The 16,643-nt window shown below is 35.4% G+C and overlaps 2 protein-coding genes across 16 annotated transcripts in view; one reads left to right on the forward strand and one right to left on the reverse strand.

Moving 5' to 3' along the window:
- Positions 1–6,743, forward strand: part of LOC139979448 (uncharacterized) — a 266,786-nt gene extending 260,043 nt beyond the window's left edge. For all 10 annotated transcript variants that reach the window (XR_011797169.1, XR_011797163.1, XR_011797168.1 and 7 more), the window contains one exon: positions 320–6,743. The gene's annotated coding sequence lies outside the window, so the exon portion shown is untranslated. The remainder of the gene's footprint in view (positions 1–319) is intronic.
- LOC139979485 (ELAV-like protein 1) overlaps positions 5,739–16,643 on the reverse strand; it is a 30,580-nt gene continuing 19,675 nt past the window's right edge. For 3 of the 6 annotated variants that reach the window (XM_071990355.1, XM_071990339.1, XM_071990328.1), the window contains 5 exons: positions 15,461–15,564; positions 11,537–11,684; positions 10,746–11,013; positions 10,004–10,057; positions 5,739–8,300 (listed from right to left, as the gene is read on the reverse strand). In XM_071990355.1, coding sequence (XP_071846456.1) covers positions 7,955–8,300; positions 10,004–10,057; positions 10,746–11,013; positions 11,537–11,684; positions 15,461–15,564 — 920 coding nt within the window. In that variant the 3' untranslated portion in view covers positions 5,739–7,954. The remainder of the gene's footprint in view (positions 8,301–10,003; positions 10,058–10,745; positions 11,014–11,536; positions 11,685–15,460; positions 15,565–16,643) is intronic. The other 3 variants (XM_071990347.1, XM_071990373.1, XM_071990364.1) reach the window with 3 other exon arrangements.

Here is a 16,643-nt window from a genome sequence, read left to right on the forward strand (position 1 = left end):
GGATGTTTGTTTAATGCATTATAATATGGGTTTTTTTTTATGCAGTTAAGCCAGAAACAATATATATGTAAATTGACCAAAGAGAAACCAAATGAAAAACTGTGAACATTTTTTAACAGGAATCAAAATAAATAATAATGGCTAGAATGGGGTTAAGAATTAACTAGTTAAAAAAGGAAACTCTTATATTATTCACATTGTCATTCTAGAAGTTTGTCTAAAATGCACAATGAAAATCTTGAATTGTTAAACACTTTTATTTTCCTTTATTTCAAATTTCTTATGATATAGAAGTTTATGTCTGTACTTCCTTTCACAGATGGATAATCTTCTACTGCTCCGGAAAGACGACGTGTCTTAATCGTCCTGTGGAATCATGAAGATGGAATCGTGAAGACTTAACTGAATTATTATATTGTGACTTTGGATCATCAGTGACAATACCTGCAGGAACTCTTGCTTAAATTGTAGGACTTTTTGTAGACCTACTTCCTTATACCAGCAAAAGTCACAGTTGAGGTGTACAATTTTGATATTAAATTATCTATTTTTAATGAAATGTGGTCAGAGATTATAGTATTCATATCTTATATAGGGAACAGGGTGCAAGCAGATTTGAACATTTACCTTTTTTCTTGGAAACTGAAGAAAGCACCAGGAAGTAATTGCATAACCAGTAAAAGATAGATTTCAAAAAAGAAACTAGTACTCAGAATAATTCAGTGGCGTATTCTTATACTACCAAATATCAAAATGAAAAAATCCTGAGCCAGTTCACCTTTGTAGATTGTTGTATGGGTAGGCCCCACAACATCTCTCCTTTTACCATAGGTAAACAACTAATAGACACGGAGAGTTGATGATGGAATGAATCATAAAAACAGAAGAACCATGTTTTGAGACGAGCTACTCATCGCTGTAACCAGAACCTGCGTGAATCAGAGTCAGATACAACGTCAATCTGACATTTAGTATCGGAAGCTCGCCTGCGTGAGCTAATTTTTTTATTGCTTTCCGGTTACGTGTAGAAAGGTGGTCGGTATAGTATACGGTGGGGTAATTCTCGGGAATGGTTCCAAAGATGTTGCAAACATTTAAAAGCTAACATGAAACTAGAGGTGACATCTTGGATGACATGACACCACTAACTGTGATAACAGATCTATATTTATGGGCCCGAGATAAATTAAACTGGTTTGCATCAAACACCTAATGTTTTCTTTAATCGTAAACTTTGGGTCATTTTTGTTCTTTTATTGCTGTTTTATTGTGGTTTATGGTTGCCATCGACAGTAAATTCAATGAGCCCTGGTTAACGTGAGAGGTTATAATTTTTTTTTGCAATTTTTCACTTTTTAAAAATATTTATATCTAATTTATATCAGGATACTGTGCCTGTTTGATACTGAGCATGAGTTAGTTGATCTTTTTCTTGGAAATCCATTCACTAAATTCTTGAAGCAGTAGTATGTGTTGTATTTCGTTATCGATCTTCAAGAAAGTTTGAATGTTCTCAATACTATTGCAAATGACATTGATCAAAATTTTCATAATTTCCATTCAAATAAAGAATTTTTTTTGTTTAACTGTTACGTGTTAGAGTAAACAAAATTGTCTCTAACTTACTAGCAGCATGCACTGTTGTTGACCAGTATTATAAATAAATATATGCCACTAATATTCTAAACTTACAAATAACTTTAAGTGCTTAGCACTTAAAGTTATTTGTAAGTTTAGAATATTAGTGGCAGGGCAGGGCTGTAGCCAGGAATCCTGAAATGTGGGTGAGTGGCACTGACAATTTTAGAGGGGGAGGGTGTAGGGTGGAGGGGAGGGATGTCATAGTAATTGGGTCAAGTAACTTTGTTTTTGTTACACATGGTGGCAGCACAAAGTTGGGTGAAAAGGAACAATTTAACTCAATTAAGATTTTCCTTCAATGTCAGAGGAGGAATAAAAACAGATGAGGGAACAGAAGGCATAGTCAAAAGACAATGTCTAGGTATTTGTTTTAATATTAACAGGACATATGTTTTCAGTTTATTTGCTTTTAGCTGCCTTGAATGGAGCCTCACCACCCTTCAAAGTTTTTGAAGAGTTCAAAACGGTGTCCCGACTGGGTTCTTGAGGACCCTGGAGGTAATGGTGTGCTTTCTCCGTATCTAATTCCATATTGTGGTAAATTCAAGTCAACAAGAAATGCAGATCTTACAACAGAAGTTGGCCAGTAATTTTCCAACATTTCATCAAATCTATTGGAATATTTCATCCCACTGATCATGATTGTATTTGATCAAACTATGACAGCAGTCTCCCGAATATCTTAACTAAAATGAGACTAATTAATTAACAACCACTTAATGATTTTGCTTGATATTCTAAGACTTGTCTCCCAGACACTAAATTATTATCACCTGAACACATGCAGAAAGCCTGGTGGTAAATTTTGACAATTTTAGACTTGCATCGGTATAGGATGTTGGTGTTGAAAAATTAAACAAAATGAATGCAAAAGCCGTAAAAAACTAAACACGTACAAGAATTTAACCAAAACCGGATTTCCGTCAAACTTACAAAACTAATAATTACAACATTTTGGAAATGAAGACAAAACAAAAATTGTTGGTCTTGCCAAGCCAGCTTTGACAAGAAACAGGAAAGAGGGGTGTAGGTTCTAGAGTGTATATAATTAGTTATAAAAACAAAATCATACTGTCACATCATTCTGTGTGCTTGATTGTGTTTTTTTGAACTTTGACAAAGTGTAATTTGTCTTTCTGTGTATGTACTAATAGCTGTCTGCAAAGGTCTATAAACTCTGTATGATTGTATAAAACATTTTGTCACAAGTTGTTTTGATACATGAATGTCTAGTGTTTACTTAAATCATTCATAGCTGCCAGCCTCATGCATTATGTGACTTCATCAAGTCACTTCCAAAACATCTATTCTTACCATATGCAAACAAAGATCAAAAGTTTGCCTTTGCCACAGCCTCATAGCAATTGCCCCGGATATTGACAAATGAATTAAGCCACCAGTTTTCAAGTTTGTTACAAATATCCCTCAAATCAAATGTAGGCGACCAGGCAAATAGTATAACCTGAATCCAATCAAAGTGCCCCGCTATTCCCACGCTGACGTCCTGCTAATTAACAAGTTATTTTTGTTTCCTGTTCGTCTGGCATTTCATTGATTTTTCAACCCATGGCCATTGTTCCTCAGTGCGGGACGAGTGTTCTCTTTAACAAGTATGGTATGACATTCATAGATTCTTCTAGCAAATCTCATTAAGCTTCAGACGGCTCTCCTCGAGTTATTCCACAATTCATTTGGCCCCCGTTATTGGCTTTTGACAAAGCTGAATAAAATCTGAATAGATTAGATGGGCTTGTATCATCTCTCACGGACCTTGGGAGAATACTTCGACGACAAACAGCACACTACACCGCGATGACGATCGAGACAGACTATACAAGTCGTGACGGACTAGGATTTGTTTTTTGGCTTGGACAGGTATTGGCACTGAAGGTCAAAATCAGTGTCTAGGAGAAAAAAAAATAAATAAATAAATACGATTCTATCCTTAATGATTTTCAGCCGCTGTGAAATTGGTATTGGAACACTAAGAAAACATGCTGATAAAGGTTACATGGCGAGATAGTTTGAGCAAGGTCTGGAAAAGGCTGAATACACAGTGACCAAATAAAAAATGGTTGCCTTGTGGAGGTATTGACAAATCAAACATTCTGATATAACTGTTTTGGTTTGATGTTTTTTTTGCGTTCTTTCATATCACAAATATTTGGATATCTAAATGAAGGTCATTTATGATGAGTGGTAAGCTTAGCAAGTAATGGTAAAATTGCAGAGTGATTGGCTGTAGCTGTTTAATGATTTAACGATAGGCAATGTTTATATTGTGAATGTGCATCTTTTTTTGATAAACCTTGTACAAATTTGCAGTTTTCTTCTTTTTCATTTAACAATTACAAAAGTAAGTTGGTCATTGGTTAACTGTTTTTTCTTGTTGTGTTATTTATTTTTTATTGATTTGTTCAATGTACTAAAACAACATCAAGTCATCCATCCATGTTATTTCAAAAAAGTCATTGTAGGTTAAGATGTGTAATAGTATAAAACATTTCAAGTATTAAAGCATAATGATCTCTGATGTTGTTATGTTCAACATAACTACCAATTGAATAAAATTTCTCTTTCTTTATAAAATGTCTCCTCCATTTTTTAATATTTGCCTCACCCCTATCTCTCCAACATCCGCCCCTGTGCCACCAACCCCATAAAGATTTAGGTAGACAGTAAAAACAGCTGGTGCCCTTGAATTATATTGTCATAATTTGTTTTGTCATAAATTAATGAATTTCCTTTCCCAGAATATTTTTTCACATCCTACTCCATTTTTTCCTCCTTATCTGTGCATCTTGGCACCCTTAAATATACAAATAGACCCAGCGCACCCCCAGAACAGTGTTCGCAATAGAGAGGTCTGGTTTTTTTCCAGTAAAATCATCCTGTGTACAAGCCTGTATAGTTTGAACAATTGCAAATTTTGATTGGGAGAAATATTTGGGTTTGTTAATATTGCAGACCCCAAATATAGGACAGTATAACTTGCTGGTATCTTAATCAGAAATAGATCAAAATTTCCGGATAAACATCTCCAAGCTTCACTAATGGATCACGTTAACAGAGATATGTCTGTATATACTGTACCTTTATTATTCTCCCAATTTTAAAATCACCGGGAAATATATTTTATCCCCTAACAGTGGTACTTCTGGTTTGATGTTCATACACAGGTTGTGCGTAAGCAGCAGTTATTTCATAGAGAAGACAAATTGGCAAACTAGGCAGGAAGACGTTAATTCCGTAGTAAATTAGACGGGAAGGATGAGATCATTAAGAATTTTAATCAGAATGGTAACTGTTGATAAACTAGTTGTTATCAAACTAGCTCTTTGCAGAAAGCCATGAGGGTTTGTAGAAGCTTTGAAGAGCCTCCTTAAAACCCCAAACATTTCCAAAGTATGCTGCATTTTGTGTTTCCTTCCTTCAAATGGGACGGTACCCATTTAAGAGGACCACTGTCAGGTCGTCACTCTTCGCCATTAAAAATGGCACTCTAAGGACTAGATTTAATTCTGTGGTGGGAGCCATGGGCCAGACAAAATGTTGTGGAAACCCAAGATGAACATTTTAATGCAGGTGGGGAGTCAATTTAGCATGTATAATCTTCATGCAGTGGAAGTCATTGTGAAGGTTTTTTTTTCTAAACTAATTGCGAAATTAATATTTAGTGAAGAAGTGGACATTTTGACCACCTTCCTTATGTGGCCAATTAATTCTTGTTTGTGGATGGGGGAGGGGGAGATAGGGGTGCCCTTGGCACATCTGGCTTAAGGTATGGTTAGTCCAGCCTTCAGTGACTTGATAATCTTAGTAGACAAGTGCATAGGATGGTGGAGCTCAATCCTTGAACTACACCCTGCCTGCAACATGAAACTTACAACTAACATTTCCAGTCCATCAGAATTTTGTAGTCACCCTACTGTAAATCCGTGGGGCCTGGGCCAATGGGCTCAAAAGTGAATCTGGACCTTGGGGGACAGAAGAGAAAGGAATAGGATGTGTAAGCTCTGAAATTTACACCTAACGGTCCCAGCCTAACCTGGTTGTTTAAAAGATGACGACCAGAAACGAGAACAAAATGTCATATGTGCCTTTGCTCTTTTTTATTTTCCAACCCTAAAGTACAAAATATGCCAAGCAGCAGTGTCCAAATCCGTTTTCACTAACAGTAAAAACAGAAGTATTAACAACTTAAAAACCAAAAATGTCTTTACAGACTCGTTTTTTAAAAACTGCCCATCTAATTTCTTTCAGCAAACCGATTTATCAAAGCATTATGTTTGGAGCTACTGTCTTACGAGTAGCTAAAGATCTTGCATCAAAACTGAAGGAAGCAAAATAACATAGTCCTGTTGGCTTTACAATCATAATAAGAAAAACATATAAAGCAGGCTTTTCGCATACAATGATTTCTTTCAAGCCTATCTAAAAGTAATACAATCTTGCATTATTATCAAGCACAAAAGCAAAAGTCTTGGTTTCTGATTCCTAAATGTAAAAAGCAAAAAAACAAAGAAAGCAAAGCCAAATCAAAAGAATGAAGAAAAAAAAAAAAAATCAATTTTCGCAATTGTCTACTTTTCCAAGCTAATATCTAACTGTAGTATGACACTTCTCTCTCTCTCTTTGTTCCTTTTCAACGGGGTTGGATTTTTTTTTCTCATTTTAACCTCTCCGCCATACTCTGTGGTACAATACCTCTTTGCATTATGTACAACATGGCGTACAGCAATACAAAATACTTCTCATATAAAGTTGGTTTCTAGCAAAAAGCTGCCTTTGTTGCTTTTGAAGCTTCTGAAGTGTATTTCAGGGAATCTCTGCCATAAGTACCATGATAGAAATGTATACCAATCAGTAAAAGGTGGGCATTTAATGCCCAAAAAAAGCTCTGTAAAAACATGATAAGTTCAGTATTTACTGATCGGTATAGCCTTTTTTTTGGGGGGGAGAAACTTTAGTTGCACCCTTGCATAGCATTTTAAGTGTGGCAATATTTCCAGCAATAGTTGCAACTCAAAAATTATATGGATTTCAACAGGGTGTGGATATCATGAAGTAATTAATAGAACTCAATAATTCACTTTTCACAATAAAGAAAATTATGACATGAGCAAACATTCTCTAATAATAAATATTAAACATTAACATTACTAACATTGTGAAACTTTGAAAAAATTAAACATTGAAATTAAAACTTGGATCTCAAAAAAATTCACAAAGAATATAAGAGTTACTATATTTCTTGCACATCAACAAAAACTAATATTTTTTTTTACCACCAATAACTTGTACCAGTTGCAAACATTTCAAGAAAGCTGAGAAACATGAAGCCTTGCACAAAAATTGATGTAAACATAATACAAAATGAAACTAACATCTTGAAATCTGTTTTTTTTTCTGGCTGGATAAGAAAGCGTAATATCATACCTTTATTTATCTTTTGAAATGATCTTTTCAAATTCTCTAAGTCTTTTTTTTTTTCTTGTTTTAAACTCATTTTCACACACGGTATATATATTTACACTCTTCACCAGAAATATACAGATCAAGACGTTTAAACGAGGATTCAAGATTGTTAAATTTTCATATTTCTTTTTTTCTCTGTTAAAAGTAAACATTTTCCTACAATACATCATTTGAAACTTTTGGTTTTAACAACTTTGATAAACTTTTTCTGTTATTCATACTTTTTCTCTCTAAAAGCTATCATTAGAATATAAAATGGGCTTCCATTTCTTTCTTTCTTGCTTTCATATGTTTCTTGGTTATTTTCCTTTGTTTATATATCTGCACAACTTGCTGGAAACCAGAAGCTAAATTACAATACTTTCTGGAATGATTAATGAAGAAAAAATTTGTAAGCATACAATATAATGATAGATTAATATTCAACATAAGTTCAAAAATGTAGAACCAACCAATAAGTTGTAAACTTTCGATATATGCACAAAAAGCACACTGAGTGATTATGAAATGTTTGCAACGACTTATTCACCACAATATAATAGTAATGCTCCAACTTTTTTATTATTTTGATATTGTTGGTTTTAAAATGTAAAGCTACAAACATGTACAACCTTCTTTTTTCCTGTGATTCTACAGTATGTTTTATAAGGATGTAAAGAACAAAATTTCAACAAATCTCAATAAATTCTCAAATTTAAAGGTAAATAGAGGCAATTTGTTATTTTTGTCTTCTCCCACTGTGATGAAATCTCCATTTTATCCTCTGAGATGAAGGTTGAGTTTCTCAGTCCATTTTCCCCATCTTCTTAACGACCTCCTCTGCGGCTTGCACACTTTAAATTTTGCCAGCAGTACTTTTGTTCGTTTTAAATGACACCTGCAGATATTTCGAACCCAGTAGGTAACCATTCAGCGAGACCACAGAGTTATAGGCTTCTTCGTAGTTTGTCATGGTGACAAAACCGAATCCTTTGCATTTCCTTGTGTTAAAATCTCGGACAACTTTCACGTTGGTGACTGCTCCGAAGGGCCCGAACAACTGCCAGAGAAGATTCTCCTCTGTCTCAGGTGGGAGATTGTAGACGAAGATGCACCAACCGTTGCCGTTATTGGTGAGTACCATTTGGTTCATTTGGTTGAAGGTTTCAGTGGGAGGAGCGGTAGTCCGGAAGGGGGAGAACCTGTGGATGGATAGCAAAGTAGGTATACCAGTCAGCACAGCCGCAACTATAGAACCACTTCATAACGGAAAATAAACATGCTCTTCCGTGAATAGTTTTTAAAAGCAAGGATATGCACAAATGGTAGGTGATTTTAACGCATCAAGTATTTGTGAAATATTTCACGGAAAGATTGCAAAATACTCGGGAGAGCTTCTTGATTTGGCTAAATTGCCAAATCAGCTCATGTAACAATAGTCACAATTCCATGGAAAGTTACACGAATATATTGTCATTGCAGTGATATAGTTATTTTGTATATATATATAGACCTATTATTCTTCAGTTTTCAGGAGGATTTTCTATGTAAAAATCAAAATCAAGGGTCTGAATGTAAACCAAAAATGAATATTACATTTAAATTGCATTAAATCATCCTCTTTGCGTAACTTGTCAAACTAGATCTTATTGCACCACCGTATAGGTCGACGCTATTACCGGTCGATACAGCATTTAAAATGAAGGTATAAACACTGAACATATTTTCCATATATCATAAACCTCAAAAAGATTTAAAACAAATGTTAGTCTCAAAAAATGAGGCAATTATCACATAAAAGCTTTGATGTGTTGTACAGCATGGCTAATACACAGTCGAACAGATAAATGGAATTCAGGAAAATTTTGTGAAACACAACATCAAAAAATTTGGTAATGAGCAAAGTTTCACAACGTCACAATGCTGGTGCGCTAACAATAACAAATTAAAAAGGATGTTAAATTAAAAAAAAAAAACATGACATTTTTTATAAATTTTAAGGGAAAAAAATGATGAGCGAAAAGTAATTAGGTGATATAGGTCACTACACGTCTGGCAAATCCTAACAGAAGAGGTTATAAAGAAACACATAGGAACAGCAAGAGCTAAAATGGAAATGCAGTCAGTTCGTCTGCATTCCAAGCCAAATACGCTCACAGTGATAAAGAAAGAAAAAACACCACTGGTCAAAGAAACGCACTGTGAAATAAAAACAAATCTAAAACAGTTAGTGTGTGCAAGTGGTTTATCTTGCCCTTAAGAGATTCTCCGATAATCAATTTTCTGGAAGCCAAATCAAAAATTGCTTTAGCTGGTTATCTGTTCGAAATGGTGAACAAACGATATAAATCAAACCATCTTTCCTCCACTGTATCACCTCTCGGTGTTTGAACTCTTAGCTAATTCTGTTTCAAAACTTTTCCTGTTATTCTCAGTTTATGTATCTACATTACATGGAGCATATTAATTCTGGATAAGAATACACCTTTTCTGTTTGGTTTTGGAAAACTAACTCAACAGAAAGACAGAATGTGATTTTTTCTGTAAAAATTTCCAAGAAAAAATATGCGTTTTATTTTCAGTATGGACAATGATCACTTTTTGGAGAAGAAAAAAAATTTGCAGGGAACAATCTTTTGCCATTACACTACACTGAGGAGAATCTCTTAAAAGAATATGGAACATGGCCTGTCAAGTCTGTACTGTTTAAAAACTTAACACAAGTTAGATCAAGAAAAATAAAACAAGACTAAGTGAACAATGTTTGAAAAATGAAAATGGAAGGTTGAATAAAAGAACTCTGTTTGAAAATAACAAGGAGCTGCATTACTGCATGCTTGCCCTCTAAAATGGGGGGTGTGGACTGTACAGGCTACCGCAGTAGTCTGCAAATACACATACTCACATGTAGCTTTTGGGAATTATCTTTTCCAGTAGCTTGTTCCCTACTTCTTGCCATCTACGCAAAGCAAAATGTAACCATTCATGTCATCAAATGAGTGATCCACCAAGGGCGAATCGTCAATTTTTTTTTTTTTTATCGGTACAATTTGTACCACCATTTTCTCCTTTTGTTTGTTCAACACAAGGAATTGGAGATGGAAGAAAACAAGCCAGTATTTGATTGTGTTATGATGAAAAATTTTAAAATTGAATCAGCTTTCTTATAAAGTACTTGAGAAGTTTTCAATTATTGAAAGTGGAAGTTTCAAACATTTGAATACACAAGTTGAAAGTGTATACAAACCTGCTACAAGCAATTTTCCAACCACTGTTTAGTCTTTTTGGATCTCTTTTGCATCACCAAACTTCACAGATTCATAGCTGAATTCAACAATTTGTTTTTTAAATAATATCATAATATAAGGTAAGATTGAAATTTTTTCAATTTTATTTTTTTATTTATTTTTTTATTCTATTCTCAATGAATTTTGATAATACTGTATTATTTTTTATAAAAAAAATATATTAAAAAAATAGAGTAAAAAAACCCGACAACAAACCTCTCTGATACCGTCACTTCTTCACTATACCCCTTCACAGCTGTGTACTAAGGAAGCTGCTAGCAAGTACAGACAGAAGCATTCATACTGGAAGCGATGAAAACAAAATAAAAACAATGAGCCATGCAGGAGTGACATAAATACCTGACGCACGGTGTGATATGGCGGACAGGCCCAGGTCCCACTGTGTTATAGATGTTGTTCCTCCTGGTAGGGGAGATCTGTAGTGGCAACTGTCCAGTCATATAAAACTGTTGAAGGGCTTTTTGGTAATGTTGGCTGGGGTTGCTGGCAAATTTCACCACAAGCGGTTCTGTGCCACCAGGTGGAATTGTGTTGTGAAGAGCATTGATTGCGGCTTCTGCTTGCTGGCGACGGTCAAAGCGTACAAATCCGACCCCTCTTGAAGTACCTATATCGAGTGAATGCAGCCAATGTTACATCTATACATGCACGGGGCTAACCTATACTATTCTTATCAAACTCAGGTTCCGCCTTTCTTGTGGAAAGCCACATAACATACAAAGGAACATTTCCAAGAACAGGGAATACTATGCAAAATAGGCTCCTTGGTACGAAAATGCAAAGTGTACGCTATGCTATTTTGTGGACTCTTTCAGGCATAATCTTCTTCAGTATTTGAAATTCATAAACCTGAAAACTACCTCAAAATGTGAACACTAAATTATTCCTTGTGATAAATCAAATATATATAATATTTTTAGTGAGTGTGATCAACATATACTATAATACTTTAAATGCTACAACCTTTGAAGATCACATTCTCCAGGCCATAAAGCGCTTAATTGGCATTATAAGCCAGGCAAACGTTATCCTGGAAATTTTCAATTGGAATGGAATATACGCTTTTCAACTGTTATACTAATAAGACGTATATTTGCATACCATTATCAGAAATGAAGGTCTATACATACCATTATCATACAGAAGTTTGGATGTGATTATCTCTCCATATTCTGCGAATAAATTTTGCAGTTCTTTTTCGCTGTACATTCTTGGGATACCACTGATGTACAAGTTCGCATCTTTGATCGCTGGACTGCTTGGTCTGGCATAGGATACCTGAAAGGAAATATAATCCAACTGATAAAGTTTTCAAGCAGCTAGACGAATTTCATCAAAACAAGAAATTCAATCCGTGGAGTTTCTCATCTTACCGCACAGACAGGATGAAAGGGTGAGAAGACTTGTTGAGGTGCTCTTTCTCTTTGATCGTCCTTAACATTTCAAAATCATCGCTTTTATTTCTGCCAATCTTACATAAACATTTCTGATCTGCCATATTAAACAGTTTCCTGTTTGTCTGACAAATGCCCGCTTTATTGTTTGTCCCGTTTGAGATACATGATGATGCAAGTGCATGATGACTCGACTGCCCTCTGAACAGTGTATAAAATAATGTCATTTCTACACCAGTGTGCCAGTGGCGCAACCAGTCCGGTGCAGTCTCCCAGAGGTCTGATGACGAGCACAAAGAAAAAATACATGTGAAACAGCGAGTGTTGACATTAAAGGTGCAGTCAGTTCACCACACAGTGCCCAGTGTGACTCTTAAGGCCCATTGCTTAAGGAAACCAGTACAGTGAAGACCAGAGGACCAAATGCCCACCAAGCATAAAAAATGATTGGACTTTGGTGAATGAAGACCTTACTTTGGGACCCATTTCCATTGCTGTAACTCCCAAGCAATGTTGCTTGTCAATACGCCAGTTTTGTAAATGCCACGTCTTCTCAAAGTATCTTCACTATAGTCCCACCCACCCAGTCCCCCCCCCCCCCCCGTCGCTTCCCTTTCTACAACACCATTTTTCTATCCTTAATCTGTAACCGAAATATTTCAGGATCATAAAGTGGACTTCATTGATACTTCAGTGTACTTGTATTTTCAACTTTTATGTTTTTATGTGTGTATTTTCAGCTTTTATAACAACCTATAGTGGACAATTTTTTTGTTTACATCAGCCACGTATTGTAATCCTCCACACATATTATACAGAGCAAGTAGGAGGCCATTCAAACAAGGAAGTATAGAGACAGGTTTGTGCATGCTGCTGCTATTTAGTCTTTGAGCAACCAACCATGTTGTTTTCACAGTCCTAATGTTATGTTAGACAAGTCTACCTGCAAATTCATGCCAACCCAGGATAGGATTTCTGTGAGCACTGAAAGTTGATCTTTTCCTGCTTTTGATTGTGATTATGAAATCTTATAATCCATTATATATATATCTTTACTTATGATATCCTTACAGGAAGAATAGTCACACAATGGCAAATATGTATCAAGTTTGAGGAAAGCCAATTTTATTTTCTTTCTTTCTTTCGTTCTTCTCCATCTTTATGCAGATCAACTTTGCATATCTTTTTGTAAGTATAGTATATTGAAGAATAACTTGCATAGCAAGCAAGAACTTGAATGCAATAATTCAGTTGAATGTTGAAGAACAAGTGAAAACTTAATTCTGATTTTAATTGTTCATATCTCATATGAAAACTACAGGAATTTGTATTTTCGACTTGCAAGAAAGAAAAACTCAAAACCACGTAAAACAGTTCCAATGATTGCAGTAAGTTCACAAAACGAGCAAACTTTCAGTGACAGGCAGTATCTTTGCCTTCTTTCAACAATCAGACAGATTGTTCTTTCTTCACCCCAAAATTACTAATAATAATGTTCGATTTATATAGCGCTCTATAGCAAGGTTTCAAAGTGCTTTACGGACGTTATACTACCCCTTGTCACTGATAACCTGTCCCAGAGACAATCCCGCCAGTCGGCTGCAGTTATATACTGCACCAAATTTAATACCTCACAGGTACCCATGTAATTCCTGGGTGGAGAGACGCGATTGAGATAAAGCATCTCGGCCAAGGACACAAAGTAATGGACTAGGCAGGAATTGAACCAGCAATCCTTGGATCACAAGTCTAATGCCTTAGCCAATTGGCCACCACACTCTCATCGTATACATTAATATGTACCTCCATTGAGTAAGCAAATGGGTTTCTTTACTAGGAAGTTGCATTTGACAAAAGAGTCAAAGTAGTTTCCAACCCAAGACTGATCAATTAGCAAAAGCTTACAGAAGCGAATCAGGATAGCAAAGACATATCTACATGCAGGGACACCTAAAGATTTGTGACTATAATTTACAGAACTTTGCAAAATAAATTCAGCATTTTTTTTGGGCATATTTTAACTTCAACACTAAAGACATATCAGTGGAGGCAGGTGAAAGCCATGCCGAAGGTTTCTTCCTCTCACATCCAGTGACCCCCCTACCCCCCCCACCCACTTGGCAAAACCCTCACTTCTTACAGTGCTGCACATTTAGGGAAGGAATTCTGGTGTATGTTGGCAAAACCCAGTAACCCACTGATGATATGAGCCATTACACAAAAGATGTAATATCATTCTCAATGATGCCTTAGTATAAGTACAGTATAAGAAAGTATGACTACTGAGAAAATGTTGTGATTAGCAAATTGCACTGTAAGCCTCCGAGTACTATATCAGTGTGCAAACTGCCTTTCACCAGTGTGTGTGTGGTTTATAGATAGCTATTCAAGTTGAAGTCCTTATTCAGTACTTTCACTTTGTATGCTAGTTTCATATTAATATTGTCCAGCTTTGTATAGAAGTTAGATCAAAACATAAACATCACCACTGCAATGCAATGAAGAGAAAGCATTGTATCTATGTACACATGTACAAGGAATAAAAAGTTGTATTGAAGTAGTCTCCATAGGAGTTCAGAGCCATTGGAAATACTACACAAAATTTGAACACTAAATTATTCCATGATGTACAGTACGTCTTTTATTATTTCATGTCCTGTATAATCACTTAACTTCTTAAGAAGTTTTCTTAAGATATTTCAATAGTTGTGATGAAAAGTTGTATAAAACAACAAAACTGTTGCCATTGGAGATATTTCCCTGCAGTTCATGCCATTTAGTTGTTTTTTAGATGATGTCTACAAAAGTTCTGTACTGTGATAGATGTGGCATCTGCCAGTGTCTATATTAATTGTCTAGACAGTTACAAGAGTACAGTAGGCTACATATGATTCTTAATATCAATTAGATTCACTTAGTTTTGCTATGTCGTCATCATCTCCATGGTGAGGAGCAAGATTTAATTAATAAAATATCACAAGATTTGTCAACACAACACCTACCCAACTGAAGAACCCTTCAAGAACCTTGCAAGATATGATCAACAATTAGATTTGTGCGTTATTATTTAATACACTGTGGAACACATTGAAAGAATAAATGTGCGACATACGTCATCACAAACCGTGATTTAGGTGACAAAAAGGTTCATATGAACCCAACTTGATATATGCACCTTTAGGCAGACCATTGGTAGGCCAACCCTTTGCAAAATGAATCCAAAATTGTCACTGTTCCACCTCTTCCAGTCCCACATTTTCATTCTAAAAATATTATAATATAGGATAAGTCTCAGCTCCGCTAATTTAACGACTCGAGATTACATATTTTGTACAAAAAGAAAAGAAATTCAGGTTATAATATTAATGGTAGAAGTCAAGTGAACAAATTATGGAAGAGCAAAGCAAATATGGTTTATCAAGCAAAACATTGATTATATGCCCCATATAGCCCACATGCACCATTCATGTGACCAGTATTGATTATAAAAAAATGAAATCAAAGAATACACTACCATATATCTGGCCAATAAACTTTATCCTCTGCAAATAAGAAAGATTTGACACATCACAGCACAAAAACTTACAAAACAACAAATAAAAAAGAAAGTTAAATGAAAAGGGTCAAATGATATGGAACAAATCATAAACATAAATCTACCTTAAGCTTTTTCTTTTCGACCTTAAGGCCATCCAGGGTATCCTTAGCTTTAGCGGCCTCTGATGCCTTCATGAAGTTCACAAACCCGTAGCCCAAGCTCTGACCTGTTAGAATCGAGTAAAAGAGTGAAAACAGAAAAAATCCCCAGGTGAAAACCAAACGAAAAGGACATATAAAAAATGAGCAAGAAGGTGTCAGTAACAGGGGTTAGATAAAAACTAAAACAAAAAATTACGTAAGAAGCAGGCATCTTTTTCCCAATGTTCCTCCCACTTGTATGTCACATCTTGTTTTGTTATTATGGTTTGCTTGTTTGTGCATCAGTGGTTGAATAGCATTTTGTCCGTAGTAACATGTCATCGAATTAAAATCTGTGTAAAACTCTCCGCAGCTGCATGTGGAATCCCTAATGAAAACAGTCAAGATTCTTTAGAAGATTCTTAAATTACAAATTTCAATTCCATACCTTTATCTATCACTAGATCTTAAACTAATATCACAATATGAATTCAAAGTTTTTAATTTTCCTCTATAACTCCTTTTGTTTTTGCCGAAGGCTTTCCTTCCAAGGATATCTTGTCACATCACGGATCTCTCATCTAGTTAAAGGAGGAAACAACTTCCAAATAATGTTGTCTTTTATTTTGTCCCTTTCAAAAGCATCATCTACTCTTTCTCTAGAGCTTGTAATGAAAATCAGATTTAAGTCTGCAGCGTCCCTGAATTTGTGGACTATCCATTTACGGTTTCGTCTGCTTTGTTTTGATCAAATTAAAGCTGACACGAGGGCTCTTTACGAAAGACGAAAGTCTGAAAACACATTAAGTTTGCCGTGAAAGATGTGATACTGTTTGTATCAGTTCAAATGGATGCCAGGAGATTGTGATAAATACAGCTAGAGACGTGGCTGGACATATATTTCGAAAGCTTCCAAATTTAAACGAATGTCATCAGCCACAGTGTATGCGTTGTGTATGACTTGACAGGTGTTGATGTATCGGTCTAATTCAGTGATGCACTGATCCAGAAATGTAGACGTTTTACGCGCAGGCATAAAATGTATGATCTAAGCCCATATACAGTACACTATCAGCCTGTGTATGTTTAAGACATAATGGAATGGATATATATACCATGTGTGTGTGCATGTAGGATAGCAGGAAAATTTTGTGACGTATTTAAT

Source organism: Apostichopus japonicus, chromosome 2 (assembly GCF_037975245.1).
Source record: "Apostichopus japonicus isolate 1M-3 chromosome 2, ASM3797524v1, whole genome shotgun sequence".
Lineage (NCBI taxonomy): Eukaryota > Metazoa > Echinodermata > Holothuroidea > Aspidochirotida > Stichopodidae > Apostichopus > Apostichopus japonicus.